At 44.9% G+C, this 20,525-nt stretch overlaps 1 protein-coding gene across 1 annotated transcript in view; it reads right to left on the bottom strand.

Annotated features, from left to right (window-relative positions):
- Positions 1-6,413: 6,413 nt before the first annotated feature.
- LOC147733082 (uromodulin-like) overlaps positions 6,414-20,525 on the bottom strand; it is an 82,776-nt gene continuing 68,664 nt past the window's right edge. The window contains exons 4-5 of the mRNA XM_086958922.1: positions 13,822-13,978; positions 6,414-6,607 (exon numbers count right to left, since the gene is read on the bottom strand). Coding sequence (XP_086815048.1) covers positions 6,581-6,607; positions 13,822-13,978 — 184 coding nt within the window. The 3' untranslated portion in view covers positions 6,414-6,580. The remainder of the gene's footprint in view (positions 6,608-13,821; positions 13,979-20,525) is intronic.

Below are 20,525 nucleotides of genomic sequence, written 5' to 3' on the forward strand. Positions count from 1 at the left end.
GCCCTAAAAGCCCTAGCCCGAATATCTAAAACACAACCATATTCTACCCTAAGCCCTAAAAGCCCCAACCCAAATGTCTAAAACAGTACCATATCCGACCCTTAACCCTAAACCCTAAAAGCCCTAACCCTAAAAGCTAAAACATGACCATATCCGACCCTAAGCCTTAAAAGCCCATCCCCTAAAACACAACCATATACTACTATTAACCCTAATCCCTAAAGCCTAAAACCCCCCCACTCCAATACAGTCCCCATCAACTACCTAAAAGCCTAAAACACCTCGGTATATTCATCGTCCTTACCTGTCTCTCGTGGTTCCAGCGTTGTCTCCCGTGTCCGTTGTAAGCACCTGCGATCTAATGGCGACTTCGATGTAATGGGGTGCGTAGTGATCACAAGCGTTGTAACGTTGCATGCGTTGTGACGGCACGCAACGTAAACGCTTGCATGAGCCTGGTCCCTTTAACAGCAACCCTTTGCGTGAAGATTGGGACCACGCCTTCTGACGTCTGGTCACGTAGGTCACGTGCCCGGCACCAAACTAACATTCAAAAGAGCCCGAGTAACGTTGCTATTTACATCCGGGCAGACGGAAGTCCTTGAAAGTAGGTCCCGGGTGGGGAGTCGCGAGTAAGAAAGTAAGTGTCTGAGCAGTTTTTCTTCCTGGCAGTTCGCTTTGGCTTACAGTACAGTAGGTCTATGAATTGGCTTGTAACTTCCTTGTTTTCCTCCTCGCACGCCAGATTGAATGCCGCATGAACATTTCCTGCACTGTTCTGACCCAGGAAGTTATGTTGCTTCTTGCAGTCCGTAAGTGCGCTTCCCTTGCTCCATACTACTAACCCTGTTTTAAAATACATGTTGCCACTGGGGGATCCCCGTATGTAGGCCCGCATTACTGGTCTTCAGTGTCTGTATTTTGGATAACGATTTTCCTTTCACTACCCAGCTATTACCCACATTTGGGATTAGTAGGGAGTTCCCAGCCACTCAATTAGTTTAGGCAGAGATACGCTGGTATAAATTATATCTGCTGCATCATTGGGAACACAGTTTTCAATTTAATTAGTCCTGTCTTGTTAATGGAAATAAGGCACCCCCTCCATCCTAATTCCTCATCCTAAAGGTACCATAATCCTATCACTGGGGTACCATAATTCTATCACTGGACCAGGGGGATAAGGACATAGAGGTGATGTGATGCTTTGCATGTTACCTCACCACATGCAACACAGATGGATTATATGTTTATTTGTGTTTTCTATGTGTGTGTTTTAAGTGTCAGTGTGTCCCTTTTTTCCTCTACAGGTAATTTTGGCTGCTGTGATCTACAGTGAGCCGGCACGGGTAAATCCATGAGTAACTTCACTTTTACTATTTTTTCTATCTTTTTCACATTAAGTGCCTCACGGGAGGGTGTACCTTAGCGCGTACATACCACCGGAGTGCTATTTAGTTATGGTCCTGTCGAATGCTGTGCGACCCCGCTTTTTTACAGCAGAAACATGTTGACCAGATATCTTATTTAAGGACACGGGTCTCCTAACATAGAACCCAGGATTGTCCGCCTTTCATGTTTTTTAACCCTAATACAGGTTGGCCCGCATTAAACTTTTTTTCTGGGCTTCAACTGTGTATTTTTTAATCCTGCACTCACATATTTTGCACATTTCTTGAGTTAAATCACTATTTACACTCACCACCAACCCGCTCCTCTGTAACTCAGGCGTTGTAGCATGCTGGGGGGGCATTCGGCCACCCCAGCGGGGACCCAATGATGAAGCATGTCACCAACTAGTGGTGAGTGAGGGTCCTTTTAAACAAAAGGTTATTTGTTCTTCCCCGTTGGATGCAGTCATATCGGTCCACAGGGTTGCAACCTCCTGATTACTAAGATTGGAATTGTCCAATCCTACACGTTGCTATAATTAGGTAGAGGCCCCTGAACAACCTGACACTTTCATTTCTTTCCTGTTTTTTCTTATCACACGTATCTTGTGTTTCACGGAGTCACTCCTAAGTTGTTTTGATATACTTATTTGGGGTACAGGAGTGTTTACTCGCGCCCTATCTCTCTTGTTGATACTATTACAAAACGTCAACACCCCTTTAAACATACGGCCTGGACCCCTATCCTCAATGCCCAACGTGCCACATAGGAATGTATATCCCGATATAGAGAATTGTATCTAGATACTGTGTAAACTACAAATGTGGCCAGGCCAAAAAGGACGGTGATCCACAACCAGTCCTCTTTTTTTAGAACTGTATCAATTTATTTATGTCACCACCTTAAATAGTTTTCCTTTTCCTCATCACTTCACACCAGAGCACTGTTCCTTTTGCATGTTCCCTTTGGAGTAACCCGTACAAACGTAATACTGATTGAAGAGTGTTTTTGCTTCACCACTTGCCATGAAAATAACTTGCTTGTGGTTTTAGAATGTGGTTTGTTGCTTTCTCTTTTTTGTTTGAATAATTCATTGAGTATCATGAGCAGACGTTTGTTCCCTTAGCATGCTCAAAAAATGATTTACCAAATGAACAAAGGATTACTGATTGATCTCTTATTCATAAATAAGGTTTAGGACTATTCTTTTCTTCTATTTAGCTCAATCCCCTAAATCACTCATTCTCACAATGTCTGTCACTCTACCCTCATTTCCCTGTATGTATTCCTATGTTCCAACTTTAGCCTTTTCCCCTTTTTCTGTCCCCAATATCTTTCCGCATCTCTCTTTTGTATCCCATTATTCTCTCTAAATGCAGAACCTGTGGTGCCATCTCTCATGCCATATCTATCTGCTTAACCAGAGGAATGAGGCCTAAGCAGGGCAGTGTATTACAGTGAAAACTCTGTTTACTTTGGCTGAGAGGAGTCCTGGGGAGGTAAAGAGGAGGAAAGATGTTAATACCATGCTGGGGTGGTGTTGTCATGTCCGCCCACTTCATAACTTGTTCTTTGTCCATTAAATAGTGGGAACTTCAGCCACAAGGCTGTGAGTATGGGATCCGCAAAGCCTCATAAGAAGGGGTGGGCAAAACTAACGTTATTCTGTGTAGCTTAATCACGTGGAATTGCCCAGGAATTCCACAATATTATGCAGGATTATGAAAGAAGAGTAATTCTGCATTTAGCACTATTTATTATCGCACAAATGCCTCCTCATTTCCAAAATCGACTTAGCATTAAGAAATAGTGCTAAATGCAACTGAACACAAGTAACGAGAACAAGAACCTGATCACCAAGGGCCCGAAGTAGGTGAAATAGATTTACCGATTTTCAATTACTGAATTTTACCGATTCGGTAATTAAAAATTGGTAAATCTATGGGGTGGACATGTAGGGATTCCAGATGTGCTGGAATACTGAATCGGATGATTTCGGTATTTACCGATTCGGTAAATACCGAATCAGTAATGACCATTCATTCCTATGGGCTTTGAAGCCCATAGGAATGAATGGGCATTACCGATTCGGTATTTACCGAATCAGTAAATACCGAATTTCACAAGGGTGTAGGGGGTGTCACTTTGACACCCTCTGGCACCCACAAAACAGGCTCAGGTGCCATGTGGCAGGCATACATGCCCTAAGGGCAGGTCTGCCTGTCACATGGCATAGGTGTGCATGCAAACATGTGCATGCACACCGGAATTGGTATTTTACCATCAAATTGGATTTGATGGTAAAATACCGATTCGGTAAGGCCTTTGGGACTCTGAAGAGTCCCACCTACATCTGGCTGGCTCACATTCGGTAAGTTTACTGATTTTTTATTTTACCGAATCGGTAAAATTACCGAATCGGTAATTTTACCGATTCGATAAAATAATGCCCCCTACATAGCGAACACCTATTTACCGATCTGTAACGGCCGAAAATACCGATTTTCGGTTGTTACCGACCGACCTACATCTGGCCCCAAATGTGCTATTGATGTAGAAATTTCCCCCAACTTTCTCCTGAAATGTATTTCTATTATCTAATTGCACAATGCACTCTTGCATCCGAAATGGGTGCAAGAGTGCATTTCGTGTTAAGAAACAATGCTAAGTGCAGCAGAACACAAATAGCAAGCATGAGCTGTCTCCTGTGATAGCTAAATGTGTTCCTGAAGTAAACATTTTCTCTTGCAAACTATGTGATGATTTGTAATTGTGTAATTATTGGTAACTCCACATCAAAGAGTAAAGAAGAATTACCACTATTACTCTGATTACTCAGCTGCAATCGAAATTCCGGCCAGATCTACTCATATGATGCAGAAAGGAGGGGTCTCCGAGTCCACGAATGGTCCCAACTGTGCAGTCCTGCAAAGATAAGCTGCTTTGGTGGTGCTAGACGGCATTCCAAATTGCAAAGGTGTTTCCTCCATGACATTGTAAAGTTTTTGGGAGGCCATAGTGTTTCCTCGCTGTCAAACACAAAAACAGCCTCTTAGCCATGTCATCATCGCCTGTCGCATGTGGCTTTGCGCTGCAAAGGGGAAAGGTCTTCTGCTGCACCATATCTTCTTTTTTAATGACTTCACTTTTTTAATTTGTAAGCTTCTTAATTATCATATCTGGTGAGCATTATTTATAAACTTCAGTTGTGAACCATCAGCCTTTGCAACTTCTAACATCCCTAGTTATTAGAGGCCTGGTTAATGTATTGCCCTGCCTGTAACTTATTCCTTCTGTACCAGGAATGACAACGCAATATAACAACCAGAAGGAGATGCGAGTGGCACACAGTGAATGATATTGTCTACTCTCCAGATTCCAACATTCATAGAAAGCAGTTTATAGCAGAAATCTGGTTCACTACATTGAATATGTTTCACTTGGATAACATTTGCTCCTCTGGTAGGAACCCATGTAGTCTTGGCTGCTCCCTGCATTTGGTGCTTAGACACAACACAGCCTCTCCAGTGTAAGAAGGCTTCACAACAAACGAACACTGGCTGGGCTTTGAGAAACCCTTTTCCTAAGACCTTTGTTTCATTATTGGATCCACAACACCCAGAAATATGGCTTCCCTCCTGATGCACGTGTATCCAACAAGGAACTCGAAACAAACATGAAGAAGACGTACGCGCATTTGACTGATTTTCTTGTCACCACTTTACTCCCATACAGTGCCATTAGGATGGCGACCCCACGCCCGTGAACCGTCTAGCTACAAGCACAGCCCTAGCGCTGCGAGCAATCCCGTATTAACAGCTGCTACCCAGGCTCCCTCAATTCACACCAGTCTGACTACAAAAACGTTAGAATACATTTTGATTTTACATTTTGATACTTTGAGTAGCTTGTGATTTGAGCCTCACATCGATAAAAAGAAATTACCATACGAAAGTCCAAAAATGTTACCAAGAAATAAAAAAAGTACATTAGTCCGTCGATTTTTGGCCACCAAAGACCACTTGGTGTAGCTTGCTGCGATGTCATCAGGGAGCAAAGGTTTTTGCGATGTTGTGACATATGTTTAATGACATATGGTCATTATTTTCCATGCCAACATGCTGCAACAGCATACAAAGGGCATGTTATAATATTTGGTAAATGGCATACAAATGCCCGGGAGGAAGTTGATCTGCCGTACCTGTGTAAATCGTGTCTCATATTTTGAGATTCCCAGAATGCGGATACATGCTTTTCCTCTACAGTGCTCCAGATGACAGGGTGAGAGCCAGTGAGCCACGCTTGGGAGAAAGCCCCGATCAGCAGGCCCAACAGTCCTTGGCGGTATTGTGGGACTGCTGTCACAAATGTGGTAAACTAGAAATATAGCACCCATAAATACCTGTGGTATATTTTCAATACCCACTTAAAAATATGTCCATGTAATATAGGAGTCTTCTCCTCATATAGCAAGGACAACTTGAAACTTTTCTGTGCAAGATCACCATGGTTTACGAGGCTGTCTTACCCACAAGGACCAGCACTGGAAATAGTACTTAGGCAGCGGCCACACTTCGGAAGGGGGATCTGATACCATTGCAGGTGGCAGCATGTGCACAGCATCAGTGTTCCCCATTGTGTAGCCAGTGGTGGACCCCCACCAGGAACACTCTTTCCACCCATGCTCAAAAGGAGGCTATGGGATGCCAGAGAAAACAGAGAATCGTGGGGTGGACATCACCATTTTTAGATGAAAGTCACGTTACCACCTTCACCTAAATCGGGTCCTGACGGTGAGTCTCCAACAGCGGTATGGATTCTTCATAAGTAAACACCAATATGTTACAGTCAATGAAGGAAGCTAACATGCACCACAGCCGGACCGTAGGTTAAATTACTTATTTACATCACATACATCAGTCATTGCGGATCAGTAGGTTAATTGTATTATTTTTTAATGTTTGCATTTATTGAAACAAAAAGAAACCAATAAAAAGGTAGGTTAATTGTATTATTTTTTTAATGCTTGCATTTATTGAAACAAAAAGAAACCAATCAAAAGGTATGCTGTTTTGGATAGCTTCCACTATAGTTGTCATTCACGCTGTGAAAACACGATCATTAGGAAAATAATGTTACACACCTCGCTGAAAAGTCCACCAGACATTAAGACTGAACTTGTCCTGATTCAGCGGCTGCTGCTACTGCCGCAGGTCTGCAAAGCAAAAGAGGGAATTAAACAGCAGCATTCTCTCCACTGGATAATGATACAGAACTATCAATCAGTGACCAAAGGAGGATCGTACAATTAACCACCAACAGAGGAAGACAGCCTATTAATACACCACCAATGCCTGCCATTCACACTTACACCGTGAAGGGAATGCAAAATAAGCTTGCCAGTCAGCCATTAATTCGGAGGATTACGCAGCCATCCACCAGCCATCATTACATTAGGAGAGGACCACACATACCTATCAGGCTAGCACACGGCTGTCTAATACTCATCAGTGCAGGACAGCAGATGATTATCAATCAACCAATGCAGGTGGTTAACAGCACCCATCAATCCATCAATGAAGTACAACACATGCTTACCAATCCGCCATCAAAAGAGGACAGCACAAAGAGACCCATCAATGGTCACAGCGTAAGAATAGCACAAAAGCACTAACAGAGGAGAGCACATGGCTATGAATCCGACATCAGTGCATCAGTGGAGGGCAGCACAAACCTTTGGATCAGATATCAGTGGAGCACAGCGCGCCTATCAACGGGCTATCACCAGAGAAAAGATGGCGCTCATTTGTCTGTGTTTAGGGAGCACATGCTACAGATAGGTAGGAGTGTTGAGGTTGGTCAGGAACTGCTGTGGGTGCATCAGTTATCCTGTGGGATGGCTTGAACACTTAACAGAACGAAGTTGCTGGGCAAGGAGGTGTGTTGTGGTATCTGGCGTGGTTTCCTGTTCGACTGTGCCCAGGTATATAAGAGGAGTTGTGCCTAGGGTGACCAACTGGCATGGGTGCAAATTCAGGACGGTAAGTGTAAAAATTCAGGCCAAAGTGTCAAAACTCAGGACAGAAATTCAGGACACAAGGTCAAAATTACAGACACATCAGAGGAAGTTGCACAATAGTATAAAAGTGAGTAAATAGACAACCATTTAAGTACATGTCAAAATACGTTTAGATTAGGTTGAGACAATCGTGCACTTTATGGTTGTTCGGTATGGTTGCAGCTTTGAGCAACTGTGCTGTTTTTTTGTTGTACTTCATATGATAGTAATCTATTTATATGGTTACTGCACTGGGTTGTCCAGTCCGATATTTTGATTACAACTCCAGGTCCTGAGCAGGCATTTTTGGTGAGAGAAGTGGTCAGGAAGATCTGCCTGGATAGTCTCTGTTCCTAGCATCTCATATCTGAGTGCCATTGTAAGATGTAATGCGGCACGCATAGTCCAACTAAAGGGAGGATTGCTGTGATGAACCCGCTATAGGGAACGCATTATGGGTGTTTCAGCAAGTGGAAATTAAAATATGGAATTTGACTTTGCTTATGTAGGCTTCCAGAGAGTTGCATTAGCTGACCAAGTCACAAAGGTGCTTTTCCCTGCAGCTTTCTTAAAGAAGGCACTGTCGATACACTATTACATCGTTTATTTTTGACGCTTTGCCTTTTGCTACAAGCACAATATATATCTCAAGCACAGCTCATGGCACTATGAGGCTTTCCCTAAAACAAAACATGCAAACATTTACAATTATTAGTGTAACATTCAAGTAGCAGTTGGGTGTCACTCAAAATGTGATATGTATGATGTATAGATCCCACACATAAGCACAGAGCAAATACTGAATAGTAACATATAAGCAAGGGAGTAGTCAGAAAATTAAAATACCTCCCACTTTGAACTAAAGCTCCCATGGCACCAAGAAAGCAAATAAGTCATCACAGCCCTCCCCAGAAGAGCTCTCTTGTCCAAGGATCTAGCCATTCATCCTTCCATCTAACTCCTGATATCCACCATTTCAAATTTACATTATGTCATCTATTAATTCTTTCATCCATAATGCAGTATTTCACCATTCAATCTGTCCTTCCATCTGTGTGCCCATCCATATCCAAACATTTTCAAACATTTGCAAACGTATCCATCATCTATCCTTCCATCCATCATTTCACTCATTTATTTATTTATTTTATGCAATTTTTAGAGCGCACAAATACCCGTACGGGTGTCTCGGCGCTATCGTTACAGAACTCACTTCTTGCGAGGGGAAATTAGGATGAAAACAACCAAGTTTTGAGGCTCTTTCTGAATTTTAGTAGCGTAGGGGCAGTTTTAATGTGGAGTGGTAGTGTGTTCCACAATTTGGCAGTTGCGATGGTGAAGCATCTGTCTCCCCAGTTGGTCTTTCTTGTTCGTGGAACTTTCAGCAGGTGGGCTGAGGACGATCGTAATGTTCTAAGATGTTCCACTGGACATAGGGCTTTTTTTAGGAACTGTGGTCCGGGATTGTTCAGAGTTTTGTAGGCTATACAAAGAGCCTTAAATTTAATTAGGCTCCTGATAGGGAGCCAGTGTAGCTTTTTGATGTAAGGGGAGGTTGAGGTGAATTTGGGGATGGATAATAGGATTCTGGCCGCGGCATTTTGCACTGTCTGGAGTATATTTAGTACCTTTTCTTGCGCGTTCAAAAGAAGGGAGTTACAGTAATCAGTTCTTAAGAACACTAAGGTACTGATCAATGTTTTGCCCGCAGACTGCGGTAAATAGGGGAGTAGTTTTTTTATTCTTTTTAGGATGTAGAAAGCAGAGGATACCACAGCGTTGGCGTGATGGAGGAAAGTCAATTTGTTGTCGAATGTGACTCCCAAATTTCGCACCTTGACTACCGGTTGGGGGAGGGGGGCACCCAACTGGGATGGCCACCACTGAGGGGACCAGGCCGGCTGCAAGTTCCCGAATGTCATCACCTCCGTTTTATTGGAGTTTAGTTTGAGGCAGTTTGATGACATCCAGGAGCTTATCGCCTTCATCCCCTCTTGGAAGTTGGCGGCGACAGATGTTCCGTTATTGTGCACCGATAATACTAATTGGGTATCGTCGGCGTACGTTGTGAGGGCAATTCCGTGTGATTTTATCACCCTCGCTAAGTCCGATACATAGATATTAAAAAGCGTCGGACTTAGCGAGGAGCCCTGTGGAACTCCGCAGGGGAGGGAGAAGGTCTGGGAGGTGAAATTACCCATCTTGACTGTCTGGGGGCGGTTGGCCAAAAATGAAGCAATAAGGTCTTTGGCCTTGCCTCTTATTCCTAAAGCTGAGACACGGTCGATCAGAGTGACATGATCGACCGTGTCAAATGCAGCGGAGAGGTCCAGAAGTATTAGGACCGCCGCTCCTCCCTTGTCCATCGTTGCTCTGATTTCATCTGCAGCTTTAAGGAGTGCTGTCTCCGTTCCGTGCCCCTGTCTGAAACCGAACTGGGTGTCATCGAGAAGGTCGTTGTCATTAATGAATTTCGAAAGTTGGGTGTTTATTACTTTTTCGAAAATCTTGCCCGGAAAGGGGAGACAGGCAATAGGTCTATAGCTGGCAGGGAGAAGAGGATCCAAAGTTGGCTTTTTTAGAAGTGGCTTAATGATAGCCTCCTTCCGGACCGATGGATAGATGCCTGTTAAAAACATGGCGTTGCAGATAGTGGATAACGCGGGAGAGACAGCTTCTGGGATGAGATTCAAGATAGCTGGGGGGCATGGGTCTAGGGGGGATCCGGATTTGGTGCTGGCTACCAGATGTTGAATATGTTCCTGGTTGGTCGTATTGAAAGATGAAAAGATGGGATGGTTGCTGATGGGAAGTGACACGGGGGTTGGGGGAGAGGAGGAATGAGAGAAGGTCAGGAAAATGGAGCTAACCTTATCCTCAAAGAAGCTGGCCAAAGCGTCTGATAGAGACTGTGAGCCTTCTAGGCGCGGGGCACGGGGATTGGACAGATGGGTGACCACCTGAAATAATTCTCCTACCGAGTTTTTCACCTGGTTAATTTGTGCAGTATAATAGCGACTTTTTTCTGAGTTTATAAGTCTTTTGTAGATGGAAAGGGCGTTTTTGTAGGTCATTTTGTCTGCAGGGCTGTAGTGGCGGCACCACTGCCTTTCAAGGTTCCTGCAATACTGTCTCTGGATTCGTAGGGGCTCCGTAAACCACTGAGCTGATGGCATTTTCCTGTTGCGGTGGGAGGTTTTGATCATGGCTAGTTTGTTGCAAGCCGTGTTTAAGTTTGCCAAGTAATTGGAGGACGCCAAAGTGGGGTCCTGCTCGTTAGGAATATGACTTTCTTGCATCATCTCTGTTAACTGAGCTAGATTAATGTGTTTCCAGTCTCTGTAGGAGGATTGAGAGGAGGAAGTAGGAGAGGGTTTGGTGGGGTTGATTTCAATAGAGAAACAGATCGCTGTGTGGTCTGTCCAGATCAGGGGGATTACTTGGGTAACGTCTATATGGGGGTTGTTAGTGAATAGACCATCTAGAGTGTGGCCTGCTTGGTGCGTGGGTGATTTGATCATTTGCAGCAAGCCGGCAGCTGCTAAGTCCGTAGTTAGCTGCGTTGTATCAGGGTCGTTGAAGGCTTCTAGGTGAAAATTAAAGTCACCTAGTATGGTGAAGTATGGGGAGCCTGCGGCTGCTTCAATCATATTGCCTATGTTGGCTAGAAACTTAGATCTCGACCCAGGAGGGCGATACATTAACATGCCTTTAAACGATGATTTGGCCGAGAGGCCTAATGTAAAGAGGAGAGCCTCATACTCAGGACAGTTAGATTGTGCCTTTGTAAATTTGAACCGGTCTTTGTAGATTATTGCTATTCCTCCACCTTTTTTTATAGGTCTGTCTAGTCTGCATACATTGTAGTTGATTGGGGTGGCAGCTCTAAAGTCTGGGCCGGAGGCTTCGTCCCCCCATGTCTCTGTGATGAATAGAAGATCCAGTTTATACGTGTCAATCAAGTCGGCAATTTCTAGCTTGTGTTTGGGAAGTGATCTGGCATTTATGAGCGCTGCTAATACTGACTCATCCATCCCTCCATCCATCATTTCACTCATCCATCCCTCCATCCACCCTTTCACTCATCTATCTATCATCCATCCACCCTTTCACCCAATCTATCCTTTCACTCATCCATCCACTTTTCCACCCATCCATCCACTCATCCATCCAGCCATTTACCCTTTCATCCAAGCCAACCTTTCACTCATCCTTCCACTCTTCCATCCATCCACTCACTCATCCATCCACCCATTTACCCTTTCAGCCATCCTTTCACTTACAAGGAAGGGCATAATGAATGGTGAAAGACTTACTTATCCATCACCCAGTCACTCATCCATATACCCATTCAACTTTACACTCATCCATCCATCCTTTCTCCCAGTTCTCATCCTCCCTTTCACTCATGTATGCATTCTTTCACACATGCATCTTTACATTCATCCTTTCACTCATCCAGACACCCATTCCCCCATCCATTCTGCCAATCATTCATCCATGCTTTAACTCATCCATCCCTCTATCCTCCCTTTCTCGCTCCATTCCCCTTTCACTTAGCCAGTCATCCTTCCATCCTCCCTTCACCTATCCACCCACTCATAAATCAATCCATTGACCCTATCACTCATCCATCCTTTCTCTCATCCATCCACCCTTTCACTCATCCATCCATCCTTTTTTCTATTCTTCATTTTACTCGCTCATGCATCCACTTGTCCACCAATCCATCCATTCGCTCATCCATCCAACCATTTACCCTTTCACCCACCCATCCATCCTTCCACTTACTAATCCATCAACTTTTCACTCATCCATCCATTCTTTCTTCCAGCTCTCCAACCTCCCTTTCACTCATGTATGCTCCACATTCCAATGTTCTAATGTTATTTATTTCTTCTGCAAGCATATGCAATGTGGAAAAAATAGCAAACATATTAAAAAGTAAAATAAAGGTGTTGCCTAGCAGCCCAGGTGCAAAGCCCAGGCACTGAAGGTCACCCCTTTTTGGGCTGTTGTGCACATATGATTTGTCACTTGCTGTGAAGAGACAGAACCGCTATGGTTTCACTCACTATGTATAAATTCATGTTTATGATAAACCTTTGAGAAAGCAGGAGTTGGGCCAAACCTAAAACTAACACATCATTTAACGTGCAAGAGACAGCCAAGTCCAACAAAGGTGTTTACCAACCACATCGTCCCGCAGAAGCACCAACTTCTCCCCAAAGCTTTCAATTGCCTTTAAGACAATACACTTCAAGAAAGTTAGGGAGCATCCGTCATCAGGGTTTATTAACTACGAGCCATTGATAGATTAATTATAAAACATCTGTGTATTGAAACTGGTGAGCACGGGGTCTGTTTACAGATCGAAAGTGCGGACCAGTTTGGAGGGGCAGGGAAGTATGAATTAACATCTCTTAAAAAATTACCATGAGGCCACAGATCACATCAGGCTTAAGATGGTTTCAGTTGATTATAAAGTTATTAAAGCTAAAAACATGAGCGCATAATCTTCAAAGGAAAGAACTGCAGTTTTGGGATCGAGAAAGCGTGTTGGAGGCAAATCTGGACGTGGGTGACCTGGGGAATCTGCAGCAGGCACCAATTGTGCGGGAGCAAGGTTTGTCAAATTATTTGATCAGCGCTGTTCCTGCTGCCCTGGCAAGCCTGAGTCAACTGGTGTGAAACACTGGGCATTTAACAGATTGCTCAAGGGCAGTCTTCACAGCATGTGCCTAATGACCGTAATCACGACACTCACAGGAAGAAGACCAGGGCAGACCAAAGGGGGCAAAAGGACAGCTAAAGAGAGCAGGGTGTAACAGCTTAGTTAAACTGGCCCATTGTCATTCTGTATGTGGCAATCCGCCGCAGACAGAATGACAATGGGCGGGGTGGGCTGCTCTTATCCTCGAGGAAGAGTTCGAGGCGCCCCATCAGGGGCCTGAGGCTTCTCGCAGGGAGCAGTGCTGCTCCCCACAAGGCCAGAATTACGGACAAACTGCGTCCGTTAAAAGGACTCTCACGGACAAAGGACGTGAGATCCAATTTACGGACTGTCCGTGAAATTTACGGACGGTTGGTCACCCTAGTTGTGCCCAGAAGCAAGGGGAGGTGTAAGTGTCAGAGAAGGAGGTTTATGAGTGACTGTTATGTGAATGCCCCTACATCAGCACTGCACCCCTTAGGATGGGAGTCCTCGATTAAACTGCACTGACCCTGACCAATCCCCCACCCCCCAATTTGGTTGTTCGAAACCACGCTCTTCCTATTTGCCATTCTTACCACCATCTTCCTTTCCACTGCCTGAAGGCGCATGGAGCGAGGGATGCAGCGCGGCTCACGCCTCAGTCACGGGTCCTTACCTGGTTACAGGGGTTTCTTGTGCAGATCTCCACCACAGCGTGCAGGTAGACGCTGTCCGTGCCCATGATCAGGAATGCATCAATCTTAAATCGAGCCTCCGTGTTGATGCCGTTCTTCACGACGGTCAATAAGTCGCCCAGCTGAGCACCGGGGCACCTGCGGAGAAGGCAGAAGAGGGGGTTAGAAGGGGACCCATCCAGGCACTCACCTCTGGCCCTACTCCGGGCCTTTTGTCCTGACTCCAGGCTGCTTCAACCTAACCACAGTCTCTGCGCTGCCGCTGCTGCCCACTCTGCAAGGCTTGGTCGGAATAAAGAGGGGCCGGGGAAAACCCGAAGTACGGGTTGGGCCCTGCTTATGACGCAGCTCTTTCTGTGCCCCACTCACAAGACGAAGTCAACGAAGGGTCTGCTTAAACCCACACGGCAGAAAAAGATGGGAGACATTTAAGCTAATGCTGCAGGAACACTGAGCCCAGTGAAATGGATGCAACAAAAAAAAACCTTACTTTTTTCTATTCACAAAGTGCAACCTCGGGAATAAAAGATTAAAAGTATGAAAAATAAATAACTAACTAAATAAAGCAAGACACTGTGTAACAAAGTGGCCAGATTGTATTCACACACAAACACATTCGCACCACTTTACAGAGTTTGCTAGTGAAGCGCTACTTTTGTTTTTTTGTCTTTCTTTAAACAGCATTGTTTTCTCCGGGCAGGGAACTAGTGCACTAATCCTGCAATGCGTGGATTGGAAAACAAAATGTGTACTGCGGTTCTGTGTTCAGGGATGTGGTCTTTTTATTATACTGCTTACGTTTTGTAAGGATATAAACACTGGACATTGAAATGGGTCCATTCAGGGCTCTGTAGTCATGTCCTTAACTTTTCAGGTGAAAGCATTCACAGATTTCTGAATAGTGGGTTTAAAAGCATTAAGGTAACAATGTTGTTCCTGCTTACATTTCACATGCGTTACTTAATTGTGCATTAACTATGAGTGTTTGCTTTTTCCAGGATGTTGTTACTTTTTTTTTGTAGGCAGCATTTTGCTCTTGTCTAAGGCGTAATTTAAATTGAGCCACATCCAGGTGGTTATAGCGGGGCACAATTGGGTTGTAGTTGAAGGCAGTGCGAGTTTCTCTCAGTGGGGCAGTATGGTGTTCAGTGGGGGAGTGGATGTGGCACTACGGTCGGAGCTGCTGAATTTGGAACTGGGGAACCAGTGATGAAAAGCAGCGAGACTCCCAAGACTTTTGATGCCGCTTGGTGCAAACCACCTCTAATTCACCTTAAGATTAGCGATCAAATAATGAGGCAGGCGAAGGAAATTGGAAGACGAAGAACAGGTTTATTTCTCTAGAGGAGAACACATCGCATCAGACACCGGGGCTAACGTCTGGAGGTGCTCTAACAACTTCTCCGCTGCTCAGCCTTTTATACACATTTCAGTTAGTTTATTGTGTCATATCGATATATATAGCCTGTATGCTGTGTTAAGTTATCATGAGCTTTTTAGGAGTTTAAACCCCATTTTACCTTTCTGCTGCTTTTGCACATGACACATAGCTGTTGCTTTAGCTTTGAGCGTAGTAGAATGTTTTGATTCATGCGAGAATAATATGTTGTTACTCTGATATCAGCCTGCTTGGCGAGCTGTGTCTGTACAGTGAGTGGAGAAACTTTCAAGGATATCTCCACACAGTGGTTGTTGTGAGCACTGATCTTCGAACGTTCCTAGACATAACATACATGCAGCTGTAGCCAAGTTCTGGCTTTAGGTGCATTTTATATTGCTTTGCACAAGAGCATACAAACACACTTGATGGTGCTTCGCATGCAGAGAGCTGGTGGAAGATGATGTGATCCCTTACCACTAGGATCTTGAGGTATGGGCCCGCCCTGCTAAAACCTAAAGAGACCTTCTTAGATATATTATAATATACTAGTTAGGGAGGGTGAGAATTAGGTTTTGTTAAACCCTATTCATTTTAGCATAATATCATGCTTTCACCGTTTGTGTTCTATGGACTAGTGACTATGCTGATTACTTTGTTTGTTATAATATGTTTGCTTGTATTAGCTAAGATACTGCGTTTGAGAACACTGCATTAGTGAATAAACATTTCAAATATGCACGTGTCCTCTTTTACTCATTGTTCTGGATTGAAATGATTGTATAACGAAAGAGTGTTCATGTGTTCCACGTTACCTGAGGTGTACTAAGTCCATGTTCTGGTTTGTCTAAGCATTGGGAGTTTGTGATACCCAATGAGACACTGTAGCTAGTCTGGTAGGGGATTTTTGGGTACTAAGGTGAGTTTTGCCACACCCTAATTCACTGAGGTTCCAAGCCTCTATGCACAGTTCTGTCTGAGGACGGAATCCCTGAAACATGGCGCCCAATCGTTGGTGGTCTTATTGCATGAAACTTGAGTAGTACATCGTTCAGTCCTTAACCCCTTCACTGTTGTTTCCGGTTAACGGCGGTGTCGGACAAACCTACCTGTATCCGTATAGGTCCTTTCAAGCTTGTATCTTTCTAAAACGGTTTCATTGAGTTACTACCCACTACAAAGTTTCCTTTGTACCTTTTTTCTTTCTGTGTCACTATGGCTGCGGTGGACATTGCGCAACATAGCCGCATTGCGGTGCGCAATCATTTGCAGAATTATAATGTCCCCGAAGATGGTATGGCCGTGATCTTGGTAGTGAGTGCAGAGGTCGCTTACCCGTATGAGATTTTCTACTCATGGGTGACCTTTCCAGCTCTGAATGCTGATACTCGTGTGTTCGACACGTACACTCCCACAGCTGTGCCAGCAGAATATGCACCATATAGGGCACAGGAGATTCCTACTGATACTTGGCAGCATCGTGTTTGGTTTAATGGCACCCTACCCCATTCATTATCAGCTCCGAGATTAGGTCCTTTGTCCATTCCAGGTGCAACTTGGCCTGTTTTGGCTGGATTTACGCCTCATCCTCAGCACGGAGCATGTAACGTGGCTGAGTTAAGACGACTGCATGTGGTCGCAACTAGCGTGATTAGGTCAATATTGCAATACATTACCCGCAATCTCCCGGGAGGGGCCCCGGGTGGTGCGGCGCTTCCTGCCGGACAGGGCGGAATGAAGCTCAGTCCCTTTATGGTCAACGCTGTGATGGGCAATCGCCCCCAAGAAAAGGATGATTTTCCTTTCTGGCTTGCCGAGAAGTTTGACCAACTGGAGGCAGTATTTCCTAACCAGTCTCCTGGTGAGAAACACAGGATTCTGACAATTAGCTTACCAAAGGACTTGACCCCCGAAGTCGGTGACTGTGAGACCTGGGGAAAGACATTTGCGGTGGTCTACACAAGGTGTTACTGCACTCCGTCTATGACTGTCCTGCTGACGGTCCTTAACCGTGTTCAAGATGAACACTGACCAGAGGCTGCGGTTGAATTGGGTATGCGTCTCTGTGGAGCCTTTCATGTGGTTTCCGATCTCGTTCTTGCTAATGTCAAGGGGGATGCGGTGAACTTTCAGGTTGCAAATGCTTTGCAGGCGATTCCCGAAGCCAAAAAACCCCGGCAGTTGGCGAGGATTTTTGTGGCGGCTTATAAAACCGTGGGCCGCAATAGTAGGGGTCTCAAGCCTTTTTCTACTAAAGGGAAAAACAACCCCAATGGCAGAAGTCGGAGACCAACGACCAGCCCAAGTCCAAAAACATAATTGGCCTAAAAAACAGAAACAGGGAAAGCAACAACAACAACAACAACAGAAACAGGAGTCTCGTCCTGCGTCTCCATTGCCTGCTCCCACAGAACGTGTTTATGACTTTCGCGATCGCGCGATGATAAAATCACCTGATCGTTTTCAGGTTTCTGACCAACGCTCTCCTCGTTCTTTTCAGGAGTCATCGGCTTTTTCCTGTTGGAGGAGGTGGCAGGGGTCGGGTGGTCAACAAGGACGTGACCAGCCCCGCCCGAAAGACGGTAAAGGCAAGCAGGACGAATCTACACCGAAGAGACCCCAGTTTCAGAAAAAGAAAGTCGCTGCTTTGACAGCACACAGATATGCCACAGATAGTGAGAACCCAGCTTTGGAATCTGACATGGGCTCTGACCTTGCTGGACAGCGTGGCAGAGATTACCATAGTGCGAGAGGCCCTGCGTCCACTACTGAATGTGACAGCGAATGACCATTATGTTGTTGTGGAGACAGCTGACACTAGAGTAGCTCCCCCTGACAGACTCTATGAAATAGTCTTATTCATTAAAGGTGAAATTCAACGTACCATAGAAGGGGTATTTTGGGAGAATCTTACGACTACCTATGACATTTTGTTAATGGAGGCTGACTGGCCCCTACCTTTTGTGCTCGCGGCTCCGAGAGGGGAGGAGGTAATCCCCCCTAGTTTCGCGCACACAGTCTCGAAGGAGCATGCGCTGAATTTTGCAGATGAGTGGGCTAAGGCCGTACGCACTGTGGATAGGATGAATTTTCCCCGCACCACGAGATTCCTTTGCAGTCTGTGCCTCAGCCTCAACCTCAATATCCCATAAAGCGCGAAGCGAAGGCTTCCGTTGTGGAAATCCTTGAACAATTAGAATGTCAGGGTGTTATTGAAACTTGTGGTTCACCAATGAATAACCCTCTTTTTACTGTAACCAAGCCTGACGGTTCTTATAATTTGGTATTGGATTACCGGCATTTAAACTTGCATTGCCGTACCTGTGCAGTACAGAATACTCACGGCTCTGCTTTAGTGGATAGTCTCGTGCGTAAACGGTTTAAAACCACGCTTGACACTTCCAACGGTTTTTATGCCCATCATTTGGATGGTCTGAGTTCCCAATGGACCTCCTTTACTTGCGGCGGTGTCAAAAAACATTTCAAGCGTTTACCGATGGGCTACTAAATAGTCCTGGAGTGTTTGCTGCCCGCATAGTCTCTCTCTTAGAGAGAGTAGACCCAGATGCTTGTTCATATGTGGATGACATTTATCTCATGGATGATGAACTGTGGGAGCATCTGTGTCGAGTTGACCGCTTAGTTTGTAGCTGTGCGGACTTCGGTTACAAATTTAACTTTGCAAAATCGCACATTAAAGAGTGCACAGTGTTGTTCCTGGGCTACGAGCTCAACAATGAAGGTCGAGGATTAGCTCCTCCCTTCTTGGAGAAATGCGCACAATTGCGCGCTCCGACAACCCTGAAAAAATTACAGTCTTTGCTGGGATTTTTGAATTTTGGGAGGACATACATACCTGAATATGCCCAGCGTATCAAGCCCTGGTATGCTTTGATACAACCAAATTTTACAAAATCAAACTGGCTGCCTGAGCACTCGGCTATACTGCAATCTTTGCAGGCTGATCTGCTCGCTTCTAAATACTTATTGTGATAATAGCACCCACCTGGTGATAAGAATCATCCCTGGGACGGTGGGTTTCACATACCTTACTTTTAATGAAGGAGATACAATACCTATTGCTTACAAGTCACACTTGTACACTTCGGCTGAAATGCGATTTTCCACTGTGGAGAAGGTTTTGACGGCTGTACAGTTGTCGATTCTGAAGGAACGCGCTCTGTCACAGGGAAAACGCATGTTGGTGGTTACCCTGTGTCCTGATTCGGAGGCAGTTACGAAAGCCAGTGTACCTAATTTTAAAGCTTTGCACCCTCAGTGGATACAATGGGCTGCATCATGGACGTCTCCGGATGTCACGTTAATTTTTGATGCCTCCTTACGGTCGCAGGAGTTTTTGCAATATGAGTTTGTTCATCCTGCACCTTTGGCTATGCGGCCTTTGGAAGATTTCCATTGCATCATATACACTGATGGTTCGGCGCAGGTTGCACATGGTTCTAAAGACGCCTACGTTTCCACTTGTGCCATTGTGGTAGGTGCCATGGTGAACGATAAGTTCAAGTCCAGAGTCGTGCACACGCAGACTCTAGGGCACTGCACCGCACAATTGGCAGAGCTTTGTGCTCAGATGCTTGCATTGGAGTACGCTGATCCTAGTGTGACAACACTTATCGTATGTGATTCTTACTACTGTGTCCAGTCTTACAATTAGAACTTGTTCTTTTGGATTCAGAATGATTTTCGTCATTCCAAGGGTAGCACAATAAAACATAAAATGATCTGGGTCCGAGTGGCTGAACTTAAAGAGCAGTTGCCACTCGTGTGTGTAATTCATACTCACAGTCACCAGCGCGTTGGAGTCCACGCTTGCTGATGAAGCAGCGAAATCAGCGGTATTGACATATTTAGTTGCAGCAGTCACACGGTCCAAAAGTAAGATTGATGATGATATCTTGGTGGCTGTTGCTGCCACTGAGAAGGGAGGTAAATATCCTACGGGGTTCCCTTCGAAGTACACATACCACTTAAGTCCCAATAAGGTTCCTTATGTGAAAATTCCTGAAGTTGGGGAGAGGTTGATTCCCAACTTGGATCGCAGAAATACACTGATTACAGCGGCCCATGAAGGTGTTGCGTCTGCGCAAGGGGCGTTTCAGCCACTGTGTCTCAATTACAACAACGTTTTTGGTGGCGGGAACTATACAAACAGACGCATGACTATGTCTTCCAATGTGACATTTTCCTGCAGATTAAGCCTTCAACTGCTACGCGTCGGCCCCAAACACAGTTGTTCATTTGTAATAAGCCATTAGGTTGTGTTTATTTAGATCACTGCGGTCCTTT

Source organism: Lissotriton vulgaris, chromosome 2_1 (assembly GCF_964263255.1).
Source record: "Lissotriton vulgaris chromosome 2_1, aLisVul1.2, whole genome shotgun sequence".
NCBI classification, from domain to species: Eukaryota; Metazoa; Chordata; class Amphibia; order Caudata; family Salamandridae; genus Lissotriton; species Lissotriton vulgaris.